Below are 23,384 nucleotides of genomic sequence, written 5' to 3'. Positions count from 1 at the left end.
ACCCACCCCCCAAAAAAAAAAAAAAGAGACTCCTTTTAATACACTCCCAAGCCATGAATGGTATCATATGTACCATTATAATCCCTTTACTATTTAGAACGTTAAACTCATATATCCACGTAAACTCAAACTCTAAAAGCTATAGAGTCAGATTTGCTTCGTATTTATTTGATTAACAATAAACATTTCTTCTTTGATATTATATGCTTTTTAGTATATCAAATGTTTAACCCATGAATTAAGTGATATATCTCTGAGTTCTGCAACTCATGGAGAGGGAGGGAAAAGGGTGCTGCTGTTAATAGTTCCACAGGACAAGGGTGACGTTAAATGTAAATAATCCCTAGGACAGGGAAAAAAAAAAAAAAGGGAGATTTTAAGCTACTAATAATTTTTCTATTTAGAGCTCAATTAGGGCTTGCTGTCTCTTGCTTAGCCATTTATAGCCTAGCATATTATTAATTTTTTTTTTTCGTTTGAAAACAAAAGAAATTATATATTCAAGTCTCATTTCTCAAACAAAATGAAGCGTTTTATCGAATGGACAGCCAAAAGCCAAAAAGATGGCTTTTATATACCTCGAAGAGAAAAAGAAGGCTTTTGAAAAGAGAAAAAGGCAGCCATTTCCAAGATGGGATGGGGAGTGGGGTGCGGTGGGGGATGGGTTGTCCGGTCCCGGTGTCGTCTCACAAAGGCCTACGGCGCCAGTACTGAGTACTGAGTACTGAGTACTGAGTGCCCGGCCCCTGAATGATCCAACTACGTACGGCCCCGCCCCCACCTTTTAATCAATCTCAGCAGTACAATTTTAGGCAGTCAGGACATTCAAAATGTTCTTTTAATCCCCACTCTTCCCTTCTCATCACAAAAATTCCAAAAGCAAAATCACCAAATCCTTAACTAATACCCACCCAAAAGGAAAGACTACACACCTTTTTTTCTTCTTTTTTTTTTTTAAAAAAAAATAAAAAATAAAAAATACCCATTAAAATAAAGCCCACACCCTTCTTTCTTATAGCTTTCTAGCAGTAGTGGCAAGTATTCCAGTTTTCCCACCCTCCTCAACTCAGTACACAGTAGCCAGTCCCCTCCCCACTCTTCTTCTACGCTTCCCCTACCGCAAACTGAAAATGCGTTTTGTTCTCCTCCTCTTTCTCCTACTCCATCTCCATTCTTGCTTTGCCGCAAGAACACCCCGAATGCCGGAGTACAAGGCATTACTCTCCATAAAATCTGCCATCACCGCCGACCCGCAATCTTCTTTGGCTTCCTGGAATGACTCCACTACTCATTGCTCCTGGTCTGGCGTCACCTGCGACTCCTATGGCCGTCACGTGACTGCTCTTGACATTTCCGGACTTAATCTCACTGGCTCCCTTTCCCCTGACGTTTCCCATCTCCGCCTTCTCCTCAACCTCTCCGTCGCCGCCAACCAGTTCTGTGGTCCTGTCCCTCCTGAAATCTCCTCCATCTCCACTCTCCGCTACCTTAACCTCTCCAACAATATCTTTAACCTCACCTTCCCCCGGCAGCTCATTCGCCTCAAAAATCTTGAGGTGCTTGATTTCTACAATAATAACATGTCCGGCCCTTTGCCTGTGGACGTTTACCAGCTAACCAACCTCAGGCATCTCCACTTGGGCGGCAACTACTTCTCCGGCGGCATTCCCGCCGAGTATGGTTCTTTTCCTAATCTCGAATACCTCGCCGTTTCCGGCAACGAGCTCGCCGGTAGGATCCCCCCGGAGATAGCAAACTTGACCAAGCTTCAACACCTTTACATTGGCTACTTCAACACTTTCTCCGGCGGGATCCCACCCCAAATTGGCAACTTATCGCAGCTTCTGCGTTTTGATGCCGCCAACTGTGGCCTCTCCGGCGAGGTTCCGCCGGAGCTTGGGATGCTGCAGAACTTGGATACCCTCTTTCTTCAAGTGAATGCGCTTTCTGGGCCGTTGACGTCGGAGCTGGGATACTTGAAAAGCTTGAAATCTATGGATCTGTCCAACAACATGTTCACCGGCGAAATACCTTCCTCGTTTGCCCAGCTGAAAAATCTCACTCTCTTGAATCTTTTCCGAAACCAGCTTCACGGGTCGATACCGGACTTCATTGGAGACTTGCCGGAGCTGGAGGTGTTGCAGTTATGGGATAACAATTTCACTGGAAGCATCCCACAAGGGCTGGGGACTAATGGGAAGCTTCAAAATCTGGACCTCAGTTCGAACAAATTGACTGGAAATTTGCCCCCAAATATTTGTACCGGAAACAAGTTACAGACATTGATTACTCTGGGAAACTTTCTCTTTGGGACGATTCCTGAATCCTTGGGCCAATGCGAGTCGCTGAGTCGACTTCGGATGGGTGAGAATTATCTCAATGGGTCGATCCCAAAAGGGCTCTTGAGTTTGCCACAGCTTACTCAAGTTGAGCTTCAGGACAATCTTTTAACAGGCTCATTTCCGGAGACGGATAAAACATCGACTGCTCTCGGCCAGATTAGCCTTTCAAACAATCGTTTATCTGGGCCGCTGCCCCCGAGTATTGGGAATTTCGTGGGTGTACAAAAGTTTTTGCTTGATGGGAACAAGTTTACTGGCCCCATTCCGGCTGAAATAGGAAAGTTGCAGCAACTATCAAAAATTGATTTCAGCCACAATAGCTTTTCAGGCCCCATTGCCCCTGAAATCAGCGAATGCAAGCTCTTGACTTTTGTCGACCTCAGTAGGAACCAGCTCGCTGGTGAAATCCCAACTGAGATCACAGGTATGAGAATATTGAACTATTTGAATTTGTCAAGAAATCATTTAGTTGGAAGCATTCCGTCTCCAATAGCATCCATGCAGAGCTTAACTTCTGTTGACTTTTCGTACAACAATTTGTCTGGGATGGTTCCTGGGACGGGTCAGTTTAGTTATTTCAATTATACTTCGTTTTTGGGCAACCCTGATCTTTGTGGCCCTTACTTGGGACCCTGCAAAGAAGGGATTGTTAATGGAAGTACTAAACCTCATGAGAGAGGAGCCTTTTCGCCCTCTATGAAGCTTTTGCTTGTGATTGGCTTGCTTGTTTGCTCGATCGTGTTCGCAGTTGCTGCAATTATCAAAGCACGTTCGCTAAAGAAGGCGAGTGAGGCCCGTGCTTGGAAGCTTACGGCTTTCCAACGCCTGGATTTTACTTGTGATGATGTTTTGGATTCCTTGAAGGAGGATAATATCATTGGGAAAGGAGGTGCCGGGATTGTGTACAAAGGGGCAATGCCTAATGGAGAACATGTTGCTGTGAAGAGGTTGCCCGCGATGAGCCGAGGCTCATCCCATGATCATGGGTTCAATGCTGAAATTCAGACTCTTGGGAGGATTAGGCACAGGCACATTGTTAGATTGTTGGGATTCTGTTCTAACCATGAGACTAATCTTTTGGTTTATGAGTATATGCCTAATGGGAGTTTGGGAGAAATGCTTCATGGCAAGAAAGGGGGTCATTTGCATTGGGATACACGGTATAAAATTGCTGTGGAGGCTGCTAAGGGCCTTTGCTATCTTCATCACGATTGCTCGCCTTTGATTGTCCATCGTGATGTGAAATCCAATAACATCCTTTTGGATTCTAACTTTGAGGCTCATGTGGCTGATTTTGGACTTGCCAAGTTCTTGCAAGATTCAGGAACATCTGAATGCATGTCTGCTATAGCTGGTTCCTATGGTTACATTGCACCAGGTACTGCTCAAATGCACGATTTCTCAATAGTAGTATTGGAAGAGGAATTTTGGTATTTTTCTGCTCATAATTATCTTGTTTACTGTATGAAGTTGGTAATCCCTTTTTGAAATTGGAACTGCACTGACTTTTGACTGGTAAGACTCTTTACGTTGAGATCTGACATTGATTTGTTTCTTGAATTTCTTGACTTGATTCTCCAATTTACATACCATGTGCGCCTTTATTGTATTTCCAAGTACTAGTTTGTCACCTTGACTATACACTTCCTTCTTGCCTTTGAGAATATTGGCTCAATACTCATCAGTCCCTTTAGCTGTTTTAGACAGTTAACGTCTGGAGGAAAACACTTGAAATGAACATGAACTTAATGGTCCTGTAGCGTTTGACTTTAATTTATTAAGGAAAGTCATTGAAAGGACTCAATTTGATCTCCAACTAGTTAGGTACTATATTGGTGTGGTGGGTTTATTACTATTCTACGGAGTAATTTGGATGGCAAATTCAAAGCCAACATTGTCTCGGAGACTAATTTGAGTCTACAGGATATGGCTAGCATGCTAACATTTGTTTTTTCTGGTAGGTATGAATATCATGCTATTTGGTCAAAGCATTGGTGTTAAAATAATCTCTTAATTATTGTCAGATGTACTTAGAGTTGCAATTCTGGTCTATGCAAGCAATAATTACATTAATGTGTTTCAGATTAATTGTTTTTAATCATTGTTTTTTTTTTAAATCGCAGAATATGCCTACACGCTCAAAGTTGATGAGAAAAGCGATGTATACAGCTTTGGTGTAGTTCTCTTGGAATTAGTGAGTGGGAGAAAGCCAGTAGGGGAATTTGGTGATGGGGTTGACATAGTACAATGGGTGAGGAAGATGACCGATGGGAACAAGGAAGGAGTACTCAAGATCCTTGATCCAAGACTCCCTACAGTTCCCCTTCATGAGGTGATGCATGTATTTTATGTGGCGATGCTCTGTGTTGAAGAACAGGCAGTGGAGCGGCCCACAATGAGGGAGGTTGTGCAAATACTGACTGAGCTACCAAAGCCAGCCAACGGCAAACAGGGAGACTCAACAGACACGGAATCTCCCCCACCGGCGTCCACAGTGGAGTCTCCAAGCACAACTCCTGTGGACTCCAAAGACCATCAGCAACCACCACCACCTCAGTCCCCTCCACCTGATCTCCTTAGCATTTAAGCAGAGCTCTCTACTGAATGGTTTTTTCCCTTTTTTTTTGGGGTGGGGGGGGGGGGAAGAGAGGGGGTGGACGGGCTTGGTTGGATTGTTTAGTTTATTGTAGGATTTAGCTTTTTCCATATTTAATCTTAAGTTTCCCGGAATGGGGTTGGCCTAGCTTTTTCTTTTTGTGATCATTTGCTTTGTTCCTTTTTAAGTTGGGGAGGAAAGAGGAGGGTAAAAAGGGCCTGGGTTGACTCTGTAACCTTGAAGGTAAATGGGAGCTATCGGTAAGTTTGAAAGTGCTTTTTTTCTTTTTTCCGTGTACAGTGGGAGGAGTTGGCAAAAAATTATCTTGAACATGTGATGTAGCTTCCTACTGCTCATCTTTCTTTACAACTTTATTGCAAAATCTTCTTATTTTTACCACGAAAGAACCTGAGAGAAAAGTCTATATGCCTAAAAAGCACGGGCGTGCAAATCAAAGAGTTGTTTGTGCTTCTTCGTGGATCCTGGTGACCAGTGTGAGTGGTTAAGAGGTCGGATAAAAGCGTGAATTAATTAGTTATAATTTTGTTTTAGGCCGATGATGAAAGATGGCAGGCAACCTAGTGGCGTGCGGTGGAGAGTGGGGGCATTGGGTGGTCAGTTGGGGGGCAGCGGGGTTTGGCTTTGCTTGACAGAGAAAACTCTTCTTCTTGGCAAATGGGGTGGTTCTGTTCTGCCGCTTTCGGGATCATTTTTATTGAATTCAACCCTCAAGTACTCAACTCAACTGGGGGAGGGGGAAGGGGTTGCGTTGGGAAGGGAGATGAATCAATGAGTGCAAGTTTGCCTTTAAAGGAAGTAAACAACTCTCTCCTCATTTATACAAACTCCGGTTAAATGATCTTGGACCTGATCAGTATTGGAAATAAATGCAGGATCACCATTGGGTTCCCTACATTAGTACATTTCTCTCTCTGGTCTGAAAATATTGGGTCAAAATTTGGGGATCGATCCTGATGGGTTTCCTGCATTTATGATGCTTGCCATTTGCCCAGCACGTGATTCACTTTGCTGGCAACTCAACTCTACGATAAGCTTTTTGGTTGTCACAACTCACAACAACGTAAGCCTTTGCCTGTCCTAAAGTTTGTTGAACATTTGAGCATTAAGAACTGGAGATTCTGTCCTCAAAATGTCCAAACTATCCTTACGATAGCTGTTTTAATTGGCCGTGTACATCCAAGCCATTCTCCAACCTCAGATCTAAAACACCAGAGGGAGGGGAGGGCCACTCTTTCATTTTTCCCTCTTAATTCACTCTGTTTCCATTGCCATATGAGCATTCGTCGTGTTCTTAATGATTAATGGATATCTTGACAGAAAAAGATAACGTGCTAACTAGTTTCAGCAATCGCTTCAGGTGTTGTAACCTCAACCAAGCCGGATGACTGTCAAATGTTTCAGCAATCGCTTATGAATTCGATAAAGTTGGAGCGGGTATGGATTGCATTTTCTAGAAGTTTCAGGAGTGTTTTTTTTTTTTTTGGGTAGAAAAGTAGTAGTTGTTTGTATTTCTGAAATATGTCATTGTGATGTATATGAAATATATATGCAGTGTCTATAAAATCTAGCGATTCGAGCAAAGCCTTAGAATCTCTAATACTTCAAAGACTAGCACCTGTCACTTCTTCTCCGATTATTTTTGTCCCCACCAAAATTTTCAAAGTGTAAGGATTTATGTAGTGAGAACTCAATGGGTACCAATTAGTACATTTTTTGTTATATTCAATTGGATTTGGCTGACAAATGACATTAGTTGTTAATTTAAAAAAATAAAAAATTAATTCAAAGCGACTAAACGCAAAGGGAACGATAAACATAATACACATATTCGCATAGTAAATTAGATGTAATTTACTAGCGAATGTATATTAGACATCCGTTAAAAAATTTATTAAAAAATTAACACATAAATTCCTTATTAACTATAGCCAAGTAAGCACCCATTAGATAAGCTCTAATATAACAATTACTACTCTCATGGACTAACCACTAGCCTTTGAGTTGGTGGCCACCATCAATGCATTCAAACCTTACCTCCGACTAATTCTTCATCTTAAAAAGTGACTCTGTTTAAAAAATTCAGACGGGTGCATAATACACTCGTATGATCCGGTGATGATTCAATTATCTCATTGTTACCCTTGGACCTCTACAAATCCTTCCCTTCCCCTAGTGTATGAATTTATCCTATCGAGAAAACAAAAAAAAAAAAAAAAATTACTATTCTCATTGACTACTTTTAGTTGTTAGCCGATCCTCTGTTGCCCAAGGGGCTGCCACACTTAGGGATGGCAACGGGGCGGGGTTGGGGCGGGGGACCCCTCCCCCGTCCCTCGCCCCGTTGCCTATTAGGTCCCCCCGTCTCCCGCCCTGTCCCCCGCCCCGCCCCGCCTTGCCCCGCTTCCCCCGCGGGGTTAATAAAATTTTATTATATAAATTTATTATAATTAAATTTTAATAAATAATCAAGTACTAAAATATCAACACATCACCAAATTATTATTCATTGTAATTTTACAATTGAAACTCATAAAAACAATCAAACAGAAGTTATTTGAATACAATCCAATATGATGAAATAAATATAACTAAAATAGTCAAATTTTCACTTTTAGTACAAATGCAATCACTAATTCATCATTGTGTTTGTGTTTTTTTTTGAGAAAAAAGTGTTATTCTATTAAGTGTAATTAGAAATTTAGTATAAATGTATTAGTAAATTTAGTATAACTAATTAATAAATTCTATTAGTAGACATGTATAATTATTCATATAATTGATAATATCAATTATATTACATAAACTAATATACATTATATAATACATCTAACTAATAATATCATTATCATAAGTTTATAACTAATTAACTTACATATAATATATAGTCATTTATATATATATATATTTTTTTTTTTGCCGGTGGCGGGGCGGGGGATGGGGCGGGGGAGTATACCCCCGCCCCGTTTCTAAGCGGGGGGAAAAAATTCCCCCCGCCCCCGCCCCAACCCCCGCCTCGTGAGCCCCCCGCGGGGCGGGCACCCGCGGGCACCCGCCCCCATTGCCATCCCTAGCCACACTCACCTATAGTCTACTCACCTAGTAGTGTATATACTCGGTGAGTATATCTATATATAAAAGTAGTGTATATACATCTTGTAATATTTGGTATATCGTTACATTAAATTGGTGTACAGTGATGGAGCCACATGTACAGAGCGTTGGCAATTGCCACTACCCCCACCTCAAGTTTAAATATCAGCAGCAACAATTTAAATATCAAGGTATATAATCATCCACACTAGAGATTTAACTTTACTACAAATTTATACATTGAAAATTGTTCCCCTGACCGGAGGTCCTAACTGTCTACTGTTGGTGTACACAGTACACCTTGCAATATTTGTTGTACATTCCACTGGGGTGGTGTACACCAACTCACTAGAACGGTGCACCAAATATTACAAGATATACACTAGGTATAACAGAAGATTCGCAGCCCTTTTAGCATAGTTGCTTGTAAACTCATGCGTGGTGTCCTCCCTTGATTGTTGGGTAATTTTGCAAACCTGGACGCATTTATGCCTGTACGGGAAAAACCCTGGAGAAGCTCTCAGAAACAAAACAAACCTCACCAGCTTAGGGAGGTGTCTGTAATTATAGCGAGTCATCGGAGGATTTTATTGTCATTTACAAAAAAAAAAGGGACACAATCTTGCGAGTGCTTCTCTTGTCCGTTGATGCATTGGTGTGACAAGAAAGGCAGGCCGATAGAAGACATAATTTTGATGACTTGGCATGGCAGAAATCGTTGATATTACAGATTGGCAGCTTATGGTCAGGAGGATGATGGGGGGCCCCTGAGACGTAATTGAAGACTAGCAGGATAGATCGAAACCTTTGTGGTGGGAATCCTCCTGGATAGACAGACTAGAGAGTTTTAATGGCTACTGAATGATTTGATGTGATGAAGGTTGAAAATGTTAGACGTGAAAATTTTCCAAGCTGGGCTATGTTTTTCAAGATTCAACCCGCAATGCAACGACATTCATGAATATCGACTATTCATTCATTCCTTCCCTAAAATAAAATGAAGCCACTGATCAGTATGCGTTATTAAATATGACAGCAGAATATTTGCTGCTTTTGTTGAAGTTGGGTTTGTACTTGGAAGCAAGCGTTGATTCGCAGAAATGGGCAGGGAAGGGATGAAGGTAATTGTTGGTCTTTTATGAAAGACATGAGGACAAGACGTGTAATATTTCAACTCAGAGGGACAAGACAAGAGTGAGGCAATATTATAGTACTCCCTCCCTTTTTTTATAACTAACGTTTAAGATTTTATACATCAATTATAAAAAATTTTTCATTGCTTAAATTTGTACACTACTTTTCTTTTATACCCTCATTAATTATTCAATTCACCCATATTTTCTCTCACTGAAGTACTAAATGGTGCTGTTTTACTAGGCCAAAAGCAATGCAATAATTACTAGGAGTAGTAATTAAGAATCCTGTATTGAAAAAGAGAGATAAAAGGGTAAAATTGTGAAAAAATAATTAATACTGTATGGGAATAATAAAATGACAGATAAAAGTACATAAGAGTAAATTTCTTAAACGTCGGTTATAGAAAAAGGGAGAGAGTAATTTTTAAACTTTTTTATATTCCATTAAATTTTTTAGAAAAGTGAGGAGGTTCACCTCAACGTGGCTCCGCCATTGACCATCGTGGTACTTGATTGGATAAGAAGTTTATCGGGAAAGCATTTATCCGAATTGTCCCGCAGTCTAGAGTGGATCAAATACTAGCAATTAAGGACGTTGCTACTTCCCATGCAGGATTTTTTTCTTTTCTTTTTGTTTCTTACTTTCTTTCTAAGTACGACCACTGCTACAACTACACATTGGATTATGAATGGTAGTAAATGCCAAAATTGTGAAGTTGCATCATCCACATTCTTTCCGTATTTTCAGGAAAATGTAGGCCTTGGCCACTACGGTTTTTTTTTTTTTTTTTTTATAATAACGGTAATATTTTTATAACTTAATATATATTATGACCGATCATTATTACTTCTTCGAACCTTTCATATTTTTCTAGATAACACGGAAACATTTCAGCCAGCCTATAAATTGTGATCGACGATTCATCTTTTTTTTGCCCTTTTTCCTCAGAGAGTGCGCAATGCCGGTAGTATTTACTTCATTCGTTTCCTTTGGTCGCCGTGGAATTTTGGAAAGGTTAAAACTGTTTTTCTGCAGTTTTCACTACTGTTTCCTTTTTCTGGGCACCCCGTGACTCGATGCAACTTCTTCTTCTCAACCGTTTATTTCTTCTCTTCTCACCGTCACACTACTGCGACTGTAATCAAAATGCGTTGAATTCCCCCTTGTGATTGATTTGCAGGTGTAGCTTTTAGCCTTCTATTTATTTTATTGTGAAGATAAAATAAAATATATTATTATTGTATAATGGAACCCTGCCCTGCCACCACCAAACCTAACGTCACTCGATTATCCTATAGCGGGAGAAGATTCGTAAATTATTGGTGTCCAAATTGCAAAACCGATTTTGCTTTGCTTGTGAGGGGAAAAATAAAAAAAGGAACAGGAGAAATGGGTTTTGTTTGCCTATGCCTCGTAATGGGAGCATCGTACAGCAGTAAACGCCAGGAATAGGTGAAAGGCCCTTTGTCGTTTTTTCCGGGAACACAAAAATCATCGTGCATTTTCTGTCTTTGATTGATTGATTGATTGATAAGTAGTTCTGTATACACTAGTGACCAGCATGATTCATAGACAAGAACAATACAGTATATTTGTACTATACATACTACTCCGTCAAAAAAGAGATTAAAATAACTTCTTTTTTTTAAAAAAAAAAAAACGAGAACCTCGAAAAAGCCAATAAATTTTTTTCTTTTCTTTTTTTTTTTTCTGGGATTTTATGGGGGAGGGGGGTGTTTCAAAAGAAAGAGCCAATAGACGGAATGGACAAACTGTTGGTATAAATTTATTTTCCAAGGCAAAAGTAGTATTACAATTACGAGCGCAAGTTTTGCAGTTTTCTTGATTAGGTGCACGTCTCCGATGACTAGCACGCCCTGCATGAAAATGGCCTCGGCTGTCCGGCAGATGCAAAATGTACAACTCTCAAGCCCCACCACCGCAACCATTCATTTCATTTTCGTATAATTCTCGAGGGGGGTAGGAAAGAAAAAGTCCTCTTCTCTTTTCTTGGTAATTAAGCAAATTTATTTAGTGATGAGAAATTCTCATTCTACTTAAATAAGATCCAATAACTGCAGTAGAATACATGTGTATTATTTGAAACGATATTTGTGCTTCTATCAAAAAACGCATTTTTCAATCAACTTGTTTATCCTCTCAATCAATTATCCTGTTATCTCATATACTTTACATCATAAGAGTGTTGTAATAATTATTTCAAATAATGTTTCAAACAACGCATTATTTGAACACTCCTGAGTGTTAGGCTAACTGAACGCTAATTATTAGCATTGCAAATGACTAGTCTTCCCTTACAAAAACAATATAAATTCCATATCACCCTAGAAATGCGATCGGTTTATGCCACACTAGCCCCACTCTACTTTTATTATTCTAGACATATCAAAAAAAAAAAAAGAAATTCTTTGAATTGGTAGTTTTTTTTTGGCAAAAATTTTTTTGAAATATTCTTTGACACATTTTCCCATTACTATTTTACTTCGCATCTTGTTTGCCACTAACAGCTCTGTTTAGATGCAAGTTTTAATTGGCAAAAAAAAAAAAAAAAAATTGCTTGCATCACAAGAACATTCTCCACTCACCTATTTTTATTTCTAACTACATTTTCATCTCACATAAATTACATCATAAAAATATTATAATATTTTCAAATAATCTTCTATCCAAACACGCATGGGTCAGAGAGGCATACAAAGTCCGAAAGCACAACATATGCATGGGAACGAATTTGGCAGCCGTATTTGCAGAGTCATTCAATATGAGCAGAGAATGGTCATTCTCAATCTCACCGGTCGCCACGGGAGATAAATTATTGCGTCCCCTAAGGGCCTCCTAGTTGGAGTCCATGGCCAGTTGGCCTTATGGCTGTGGAGCAGCTGGGGATGAAACAAAACAACAGGTCTATGTCAAACGTTAACGTTTTCTTTGGACATGGTACATGGTAGTCATGATCAGTGTCTTTTTATTTTTTCCAGCTCTGCGTTGCATCACCAGATCAATGTTTTACTCAGTACAGATTTGAGATTACAATGCTCTATGTGTTGTCGTTAATTTACTCGTCTGGACGTTCAGCACCACCGACAGATAACATTTGTGTTTTAGCTTTTACTACTTGGTCCCGTGTTACTGTCGCCAATGAAACCTGATCAGATCAGATCAGATACGATGCGACTTCGACTATTAATTTGAAGTAATCAATGGCCATTAATCTCGATCAACCCCTCTTCCTCAAATCATGCAACCAAAATTGTAGACTTTCATGGGGCATTAGTTGGTTATTAATGGATTCAAGGATGGTTGCACACTTGGGAAAAAAAAAAGGTGCAATTAAAGGTACTTTGGATTCCACCGCTTGTAAAACGTTGTGGCCTTTGATAAATCAAGAATGATTAACTCCAATAGTCAAGTGTTTCGAAGCTTTTCTTGACAATATATATATTCTGTGTCTCAAAATGGATCAAATCGACCGACTACCCCCTCTTTTCCCCTGTGTGTATCATAATTCATCGGGATGGTGTAGGACCATTAGCAAGTAAAGAAAAGTACTCCTAAGAAAATATATTTGCTGGTTTTTCCTTTCAGATCAAAAAAGCTGTGCATAAAAAGCACAGCGAAAGTATTCCAATCGGAATCGCTGTCACTCTCCAAATGAAACGGAGGAGGAGCCTACAGAAAAAGATATGACGGGAAACGGTATAGTACTCCAGGAGCAATGCACATGATAGAGCAGTGCAAAGTATGGCAAAATTTGGTAGAACATGTCCCCGAAAATTAAAGGCTATCACAAATGTGCATGGAGATTAAAGAGACACTTTAATTGCATGGAGAAAGGTGGGTTTCAAGAGTGAGTGGACTGGATATCACCCCAAATCAAATGGTCGTAGAACGAAAGACAATAATTAGATTTAGGGCCAAAAATATTTTAGCACCAAAACTCAAAGGGGTCAAAGGAACAGTACATGTGGAAAATTTACTGAGTCCGTTCGTTCGTTACACACTATTTCACTTGCGTCAAAAGGAATAATTTCATTTCCTACTTTCGAGAATGTTATGCACAAATCCACTAAAATTTGTTTATGCTGTAACAAGACCGTTAATGCTAGCTAGCTTTCGCTCTTACTAAAAGATTGAGTGGTTGCAGCAGTGGGAGTAGTAAATTGGAACACCGGTAAGTGCATTTTGATATTGTAATCAAAAGGAAAAGCGGACACCATTGATATGTCGGAAAGGCCAAAAAGGCGACATACATGACTTTTGCCAAACTTTGAACATTCAACGTAAACAAAAACAAAAACAAAAAAAAAAAAAAAAAAAAGTTGGGGGTGGGTGGGGCGCAAATATCACACTAATGAATTAGCTGTAAAGTAAATGAAGCCAGATTTTTTGCCACTAAGTACTTCTAATCACACTTTTTACAGAGAGTTAGTAATAAACAAGATCCACGTGTAGTTTGGAACAGGTTGTGGACAAAATATGCATTGATAGTCAATGATGAACTCGAGCCCATAATCATGTCCGTGAAAAGATTGTGACACAGGAACTCTTCGGCACCACCTAAAGTGACGGTAGACTAAAGTTTAGATGCGTAAATAGATCCATTACCTATGACAGATGCTGATTAGAATGATTAGGAAAGGAGCCCAGATGGCCAATCTACATTTTGAATTTGCCCATGCAGATATATATATATATATATAAAGGATGAAAAACAAAAGTCAGAGAAAAGATGGGCATTTGTGGGGTCGAGAAAAAAGAGGGATTCAAGAGAAAAGTGCACGATGGCTGGGATACACTGATCATGAAAGAAGCAAATTAAGAGCAGCTTTAATCATTCCATTTGGTGACTCGTGACTCGGGGGCTTTGCTTTTTACTGCCAGAGTTTATCATGAACTGAGCTTCGCATGTAGTATTATTCAAGGGGCAATTAACTGCAGATCGCTCATGAGTCAAAAGCTTAGAAATTCTCAAGTACACGTTTTCTCATCATTTTTAGTTGATGGTAATGATACCCACGACAATTATGTTTAGACCCCGCTCGCTTGGGACTTGGATAAACAGATATGGGACTTTACGAAGGTGACTAAAAATGGACGGATTTTCTTGCAGTACCCGCGGACCTTCTTCTATGAGTAATCTCCAGTTGAGCTGCACCTTTCAACATTTGCTGACCATGTAGGACTTCTTGCTACCTACCTTGGTTTAGATTGGATCAGTATTGTCCTATTTGGGTTCCCATCAGCATTGGGTAAACCCACTTGGTCCATCTATTTGTCGTATTTGGATAAGCCCAATCAGGCCATTCAAAATATACTTTAAAGAAAGAAAAATACGCAGATTGAGATTTAAAAAGCGAAGAGGAAAAAAGAAGATTTGAATCCATAACGCTTTGTTGTATCACAAAATCAATAATTTGTAATCTCTTATGCAAATTTTTTTTGCTAATTAATAATATGTTCTAATCATGAGGGAAGGTCAAGAGACACAAGGTTTGAAGCTAAACTCATTTACTACTAAGATTGAGATTCCGAAAGGCTTAGCTACGTCCTGTAAAAACTTGCTACAAGCAGGCAACTTACTACCTCTTTGTCTCTTCTTCTTATATAGTTGATGGAATTAGTTTCATCGTACAAGAGATTGGGTCAGTGGGCAAGTGAGCACCTGTACTACGGTCGTATCAAAACCTAAAAACTTAAAGAAGAAGGAAAATCAATCAATAGGACACGGTCGAAGTCTAAACGTCACAGGTCTCCCGCCTAAACTCGTTTATTACTAAGATTGAGATTTGAAGAGCGAAGTTTTTGAATTCATATTTTACATGTAAATGTAATCTAATTTTATATTAGTCTTTAAATGTAATTTAGTTTTATATTAGTCTTTAACAATCAACCGTATTTGTGATTTCGGTTACAATGAAGTACTGATCTCTCAAATGTAGTTACATATAATCTGCAAGGTATAATTACAAAAACCTCCCTTGATGTCTTTGACAATTTCACTGACCTCCTTGAGATTCATAAAATTACATTTACCTCTCTTGGTAGAATTGTGGGCCTGATTACTTTCATCACATGGGAAAAAATTACCCATATACTCTAAGACATTATGTCTTATAGAAACTACTATCTAACGATAATTAGAGCACTAATTAACTATTAATAACTAATTAAAGAAAATAACTATTGAGAATTTCTTTAATGATGAACAGTGACTTGTAATTATAAAATAAAGGCTAATCGATATACCAAATAATGCTATTTTGTGATTGATAAAACTTTAACAATGATCAAAAACCAGTTAAACACACTATGACAAAAAGAGGTTTGGTAAAAGAAAAAAAACACAGGGTAAAAAAAAATTATTCGTGAGAAAATTTTCTTTTGAACTTTTGAAATTGTAATAGTTGTAAAATAATTTCGTGGAAATAAAGAAGAAAGAAGAAAAAAAAGGTAAAATTTAAAAATTCATTCTGTTCAAAAATCACAAAAATCATAACAAACTTGATGTTAAGAATGATGACTTGTCTGTTTTACCGAATCTTGTGATCATTACTGTAGTTTTATCATTTATTTGTGCTATCCAATGCATTGAATGTGAATATTTTGAGTAATGAAATGTGTGTTAGTTGTTTCTAATTTTTACTTGTTTTCATATTTTTACTAATGCAACTTATATATATGTATAAGGGGTAGTTATGGAATAAAAATGTCATCTCTCCTTAAAATATTTTTTTCATGTTACTTTTTCGGATTTGGAATCATTTTGTTACTACATCATTAACTTCAAGGGAGGCTCTTGTAATTTTGCGAACCTAAAAGGAAGCTAGTGAAATTGTTAAAAACCTTAGGGGAGGTATCTGAAATTATCCCAATTAAAAAATCTACCGGGCTTGCGCTAGAAACCACCTATCAATTCCCATAGGTACCGAAAAGATGATACCGAGAAATTAAAGCTGTAAGGGAAGAAGCAAGGAAGTTGAAGGAAATACTGGAGCAGTATGAGAGAGGATCTGGGCAGGTGATTAATTTGGAGAAATCTTCCATTTGTTTCAGTAAGAATACAAAGGAGAGGGACAAGGAGGAGACATGTAGGCCTCTTGCAGGGGTAAGGGTAGTGAATCAAGGCAAATATCTAGGTCTCCCCATGGTGATTTCAAGAACAAAAAGCCAGGTTTTTGGATTCATAAAGGACAGTATCAAAGCTAAACTAAGCAGCTGGAAGAATAAATTCTTAAGTGCAGCAGGAAAGGAGGTTATGTTAAAGGCTGTCATTATGGCAATGCCAACCTACTCTATGTCTTGCTTCAAATTACCTGCTAAGTTGTGTAAGGAGATTACGGGGTTGATGGCTAAGTACTGGTGGGGGGACTCAGAAGGGAAAGCTAAGGTGCACTGGTGTTCATGGACAAAAATGATGAAGGCAAAATTGGATGGAGGACTGGGGTTTAGAAATCTGCAGTGTTTCAACATAGCATTACTGGGAAAACAGATTTGGAGACTCCTAAGAAACCCAAACTTGCTCGTAAGCAGAATGCTCAAAGCTAAATATTACCCCAAGACATCCATACTACAAGGTGAATGCCCCAAATATTCTTCCTGGTTCTGGCAAAGCATTATGTCTGCGAGGGATGTAGTGAAGAAAGGTACATTGAAGAGAGTTGGATCAGGGAAGAGTATCAAGATCTGGAAAGACCAATGGATCCCAAATAGTCCTAATGGAGTACCTACCACAAGGAAACCAAACGATTGGGAGGAAGGCACAGTAGATGAGTTGATTACCAACTTCAGGTGGAACAGAAATAAAATTTTCAGAGCATTTAACAAAGAAGATGCTGAGAACATTCTGAAGGTTCCTATCAGTTTGTCAAGAGTGGGTGACAGGCACTTTTGGATCTATAGTCAACAAGGGGAGTACTCAGTTAAGTCTTGTTATCAAGCTCTGCTAAATGAAGAAAAAAGCAAGGAACTGGCAGTAAGAGGGGAATCCGGCTCTAGCTTTGATGATTCTAACACACAGATGTGGAAGTCGTTATGGGAGCTGAACATCAAACATAAGATAAAACTGTTCATATGGAGGTGTATAACCAATACTCTAACAGCCAGGGAGACAATATTCAGGAGAACAAGGCAAGGATCACCATTTTGTCTAAGATGTGGGGATAAGGTGGAAACAGTTGAACACATTTTGTTCCACTGCACTCAGGCTCAACAGGTATGGAAGTTAGCTCCTGTGCAATGGGATGGAATCCAGAATCTAACAGGATGCTTCAAACAATGGTGGGCAACATTAGTACAAGCCAAGGCTAGGAGAGAAGGAAAGCAGCACATAGCTCTGACGGCAAACATCCTCTGGCAACTATGGAAAGACAGGAATGAGCTGGAATTCGAAGGGAAGGAAAGAGAAAGAGTAAGAGTTGTTCACAAGGCTAACTCAGAGTGGCTGGAGTTTGAGGAGGCTAGTAGTGGAAAGGAAGACAGAAGCACACCAGAAACAGAGGCAGCTAATCCAAGCCTGGAGGAGGAAGTGTTGGAGGTTAATGGAATAACAGAAGTCCAGGTTGTGACAAAAAAGGTAGGGGAGGGTCATAAGTTAGGAATAGGAATTGTGGCTCAGCAGGAAGGTGGACGAAACATAGTGGAGTGGGCGCTAGTAGACAGGAGCTCATCAGTGACTATCCAAGATGAAGCCATAGGAGTAAGATTGGCTCTTATAAAAGCAAGTCAGCGGAGATGGCCAAGGATCCAAGTGGTCACTACCAACAAAAGGCTTACCTCCTTACTAAAATATGGGGCAGGAGATCATCCAAATATGGTCACGTTGGTGGAAGATATTTTAGCGTTAGCTAAGCTGTTTCAAGTGTGCTCCTTTGTCGAAAGGGATACTAGTAATATGAATCTATGTAATCAGATTAGTCTTTATGCTTTAAGCATATGTATGGACGAGGAGAGAACCTTTGTTCTTCCTTAAGTGTCATGGTACACTTGGTACAGGTAGTCGAGCCGTTGCTCAAATATTGTAAAGTCTCAAATTTCTATGAAATACCATCTATCGTTTCCGAAAAAAAAAAAAAAGAGAAATTGAACTGATGAAAATCCATCAGAAGTTACCAAGAATATATTGAAGATGAAGAAAGTTTAGATCTATGCTAACATGCTCATTCTCAATTACCCCGGCCAGTACTCCAAAAGTCCATCCATCAATCTTAAAGAACACGTTTGTAAAAAAAAAAAAAAAAAAAAAATCTTAAAGAACACACTTCCCCCCCTTTAATTTTCATGTTCTATGGTAGGAGGGAACAAATATGAGGGAGCGAGGTGGGACAAAATCTTTGCCTTATTTTTCTGATTTGTGTACACTGCAAGGCTGTATGCACTTCTGATACAACATCGGATTCAACAACTTATTCCAGAAACCGAGGCCTTGACTGAACAACAAGAGGCACCACGGTAATAACGATCCTGAAGAAGGTAATTTAGTTGGCCGTTTCATTTCGTTGCAAATGAAATCCCCTTCTCAATGCTTCCAGCTAATTCTTTCTTTGCTTTCTCCAAGCCGGCCCTGCAAAAATCAGAAGACGGTAAAGACAAGCAATCTCTTGAAAATGTCAGACCCATCCGATGCACCATACTGGCACAGGCATGGAGATACATTGGAGAGAACAACAGCATGCACATTATCTCATTACATAATTGGATAGTAAGTATACTTAAATTAGGCTGACAAGCACTGAATAAAGGTAAAATGTAATTTTCGAATGTGCAGATATATTATCTTTATTTTGAGATGATGAGCTTGTGCAAGTGGTGACTACTTTGATTAGCACGTCAGAAGGACCAATGATTCAGAAAAAACATCATGAATTATATCAACAACCAATAATATGAGAATCAAGTATTTATTAATAATACTGTTAAATGCCACCTTAGCTTAAAAAAGCAAGCATTTCTCCTCTATAAGCGTCTTTACTGTAGCTTTGTGGTTTGAATGGACATATCACACAAGAAATTGGTTTGTGGGTTGGGGGGGGGGGGGGGGAACTGAAGGGTACACATTGAAACAATGAACTGCCATCTTACATCAGATTGAGTTGAGATAGGTCTACTTAATTGGTTTGGCAAAGTGATATAAGATGACGAATTAGTCGGAGGACAAGGTTAAAAACTTCAGCAGTCCATAGGGTAGGAGGGCTGATAACACAGCTTAGAAAGAACATTAGGACAAAAAGATGGAAGATAATCTAAAATATTAGTTAATACAGACCTCTCATACTCGTTTAGTGGACCAAGTGGGTATATCTCCTCAATCCCATTACGACCAAGCCGTACTCTGGTTGCAAAGAAAGGAAGCTCAGTCACCTGAAAAGAGAATGATCAACCAATCAATTACAATAACATCATGAAGAGTGTTTATGAATACTAGATAAGTGATGATAGTGACATGCCTGAGATGACACAAATGCACACTCGACAACACCAGCATCTCCTCTCAACCCCCGTAAACATGCATCTGCAAATTTTACAGCAGCATAGGCCTGAAAATAACCAGCAGGCCTTTCTCAGCACTATCTCAAGAGCCAATGTTGTTTAGTAGTAACAGAATAACAGTTAGTAAAACAAGGACTGATAACAATGCCTAACCATTGAGAGAGTAGCAGATCCTGCACCAGCTTTGGCCTGAAAGGGATGCAACAATTATATTAAAATACATACAGACGTCCATTGTGTACATGGAACAATTTATTCATGCCATTATATTACAGTTCATATCACTATTTTTTCTTGGCTGCCAAACGAAAAATAAGTATAGATATTCGTTGAAAACCATGCAGCCAAAATTCTACAGAGACAAATTTGTCACTTTTTAATATTAAAATATTAATTAGTCTATTTCCAAAATTTCGCGCCACCAGCCATTACTAAGAGACATCCGCCTATATATATTTAGTCATTCGAAATTTTAGTAACGTCAACTTAAAGAACTTTCAGCAATTATTCAAAAGTAATTTTCACAAAACACATCGTGTAGAGAAGTGTAATTATTAGACAAAGCTTCAACAGTTCATTTGAGGACGATGTGTAAGTGAGGTATTGCTTCTTTCCATATCCTTACTCTTGGGTTTTCTTCCCTTATTTTAACCTCATGGAAAATTGACTAGGTCCTACAACTATATGCATTCAGTCTCCACATTAACACAGTCAATTTTTAGCTCTCTCCAGCATGGTATAGAATGCAGAAGTACAAGTTAACTTATGTTGTGTGCTCTCCAGATTAACTAAGTATCAAATGCGCCAAAATGAACCCACAATGTTTCTAGCAGGGAAGTTGAACAAATCCCAAGCTTTCTGTTCAGCTTAACAGATTTCCTTTTCATTTTTTAAATCGTTGTCTACACAAAATCTTTATGCAGGCACACCAAACTAATAACTGAAATCAACAATTTGCATATCCCAGACTTTGGCACTTTCCAACTAAAGGCACTTAGGACCAAGCTTTTTATACATCTTATTTACGTCAACCAAACAAGATTATCCAGTTGAAGAAAGGGCAAGTAAGGCAAACAAAGAGGTTCGACTATGGTTCTGAGTGGCATCCCCTAGATTTTAACTTAAATGCAACTCTCCCTTCATGCCAGCTCCACAAACTTATGAATTTCTATATGGCAACAGATGAAACTGAACTCGTTAAACCTAAGCTCTTCATTTATGACAAAACATAATGAGCAAGTATGACTGAACAACATTGTATCAAGCATAGAAATGACTGATGCACTGGAGTACTAGGCATTTTTTACGAATACATCTAACAGCCATCACTGCTGCAGTTAGAAACTCAAGCACAGACTTCACATTATATAAATGAGAAACCTTCTTACCTCAACAACTTCAGTTCCACCATTCTGAATTCTAGAAGTCAGATGCTCAGTTTCTTCTACAGTAAAAGAGCAAGGAGGTTTAACCTGTTTTACATGAGACAAGTTCCATTAACATAAGAAGGGCTACTAAAGGATAGAGAGAGAGAGAGAGAGAGTTATTGCTATTTAAGTGAACTTATAAGCTATTCAAGAAGTTATATTGACCTGTGACAACAGAGGTAAAATTGTAGCTCCAGCATGACCCCCTACAACTGGAACATCAACTTCCCTAGGATCAAGCCCCAAAACCTCAGCCTTCAGATGATGTAAAAGATACAATATAAGATAGAGAATCCTAAGAATGATACAAATCTAATGATATATGTGAGAGAGAGAGACAGAGAGAATAAACGGTTGGTTTATATATCAAAAGGAATAGCTACTGAGTCATGCATACCACAAATGTATTGGCTCTAACAACATCAAGCATTGTCACTCCCAAAAGTTTCCTGGGGTCATAGATGCCGGCCTTCTTGAAAACCTCTGCAGCAATGGGAACTGTGGAGTTAACGGGGTTACTAATTAAGTTGACAATGGCTTTCGGACAGCACTTTGAAATTCCTTCACATAGAGTCTTAACAATTCCAGCATTGATATTAAAAAGATCATCTCTAGTCATTCCTGGTTTCCTAGGAACCCCAGCAGGAATGATCACAAGGTCCATGCCAATAAGGGCATCCTCCAATTGCTCTTTCCCTAGAAAACCACGCACCTGGAAATGTAAACCAAACATTAGCAGTCTATGCCAAATTGAACAATTTAGAACATAAGAACTTATATAGCACAAAAAGGGACATCTCAATTTTCACTCATCGTTGCTTTGAATTTCATGTTATCAAATTCCTGATCCCTGGATGTACCAACAAAGTTAAGTTGAAGTGAACTAAGTTGTACCAACAAAGTAAACCATACATGAGACAATGCTACCATGTTACAGTCTTTTCCCATACCTTAAGGCCACATATGTGACGAAGAGGCATTGGAGAATCATGAAGTGGATATTTGCTAAACATACGAGACACAGAATATTTACCCATATTTTCTCTTTCTTCATTAACTTTCACATTTTTAACATTGTACAATGACGACAATCTGTTAACTCGTCTTCCCCTATGCTGATTTCAACTGCAACTCTGTAAACTGACGCAAGATTTCTACTGACACAAAGTTCCTTACTCTACAAAGTACCGCGTGTGGAACAACTCATTCAAGAGCTTCCATCTCATCTCTCTCTTTCCATTAACGATTAACATTGATTTCTTTGACAAGCGGGTACATGAGATACACATTAACAAATCAGCAATTTGGTTATTAATTAACATGGGAAATTTACCACTGCACCGGTGTCCATGTGACTGATATCTGCGGTGACTCCAGGAGTGTTGACCACATCATAGAGATGAAGAACTGAGACCAATGGATTCATCTTCATGAGCATAGCGAGAGGCTGCCCAATGCCTCCTGCAGCTCCCAAGATCGCAACTTTAAACCCAGGTGAGCCCCCTTTTGCCCTGCAATTCCCTGTTCTCAACCCACAACTTCCCTCCACCTTTATAGCCCACAAAAGCCAAGAGAAATTTTTCCCATTAAAAACCCAAATTAAAATAAAAATCGACTTCTCAAAATCAATTTTCAACGACCTATCAAGAAAGGCGGAAGCTAAAGCCAAAAAATTCATAAAACCAAAGCTAATTAAGGAGGAAAGGAGAGAAAACTACCTGGGAAATGGCTGGAGGGTTGAGGTGGGCTGAAATTCTGGCAATTCTTTGCTTAACACTTGCACCAGACTCCATGCTGGTATCGTTTTTTGCTCTATTTCGTTAATAGTGCACGATGGGGAAGGACTAGAAGCTCCTTGGCGTGTTTCTTACGCAATCAAATTTGGAAGAAGAAGAAGAGAATAGTCGTGGAGTGTAGGCCAAAATTTCTGCACTCAATATATAATTCAAGCGGAATGGAAAAAGGAAGTTGGTAGAGATATATCCAATGAAGAAGAGAAAGGGAATTGAGGCCGAGAACGCATAAGATCACGATTGTGCTTGTTGGGATGTGTGAAATTGGATATGTGTCAGATAGTGTTCATTTTCATTTATGTATGGGCTGTGGCCTGTGACTGTTAATTAATAGAGACTATTTCCATTTTATTTCGCAGAAGATACTGTACTTTTATTACACACACCACTTATTTACATGCTTTTGTTAAAATTAAAATTTAAAATCTAAAATTAAGTCTGAATTTATTAAATTATTAAATTGTTTAGTACT

At 38.9% G+C, this 23,384-nt stretch overlaps 2 protein-coding genes across 2 annotated transcripts; one reads left to right on the top strand and one right to left on the bottom strand.

Moving 5' to 3' along the window:
- Positions 1–1,021: 1,021 nt before the first annotated feature.
- LOC113700154 (uncharacterized) lies at positions 1,022–5,307 on the top strand. The gene is made up of 2 exons (XM_027220660.2): positions 1,022–3,720; positions 4,466–5,307. Exons 1-2 carry the CDS (start codon positions 1,131–1,133, stop codon positions 4,927–4,929), a joined length of 3,054 nt encoding a protein of 1,017 aa, XP_027076461.1. The 5' UTR covers positions 1,022–1,130; the 3' UTR covers positions 4,930–5,307.
- Positions 5,308–18,285: 12,978 nt separating this feature from the next.
- Positions 18,286–23,075, bottom strand: LOC113699040 (malate dehydrogenase, glyoxysomal). Its single transcript, XM_072057322.1, has 9 exons — positions 22,838–23,075; positions 22,453–22,668; positions 21,517–21,831; positions 21,285–21,374; positions 21,081–21,164; positions 19,846–19,881; positions 19,650–19,739; positions 19,469–19,563; positions 18,286–18,766 (listed from the first exon to the last, which is right to left on the bottom strand). Exons 1-9 carry the CDS (start codon positions 22,910–22,912, stop codon positions 18,694–18,696), a joined length of 1,074 nt encoding a protein of 357 aa, XP_071913423.1. The 5' UTR covers positions 22,913–23,075; the 3' UTR covers positions 18,286–18,693.
- Positions 23,076–23,384: the final 309 nt, after the last annotated feature.

The sequence above is a fragment of the Coffea arabica genome, chromosome 7c (assembly GCF_036785885.1).
Source record: "Coffea arabica cultivar ET-39 chromosome 7c, Coffea Arabica ET-39 HiFi, whole genome shotgun sequence".
NCBI classification, from domain to species: Eukaryota; Viridiplantae; Streptophyta; class Magnoliopsida; order Gentianales; family Rubiaceae; genus Coffea; species Coffea arabica.
Note: the sequence above shows the minus strand (reverse complement) of the source record. Positions and strands in the feature narration are given on the sequence as shown.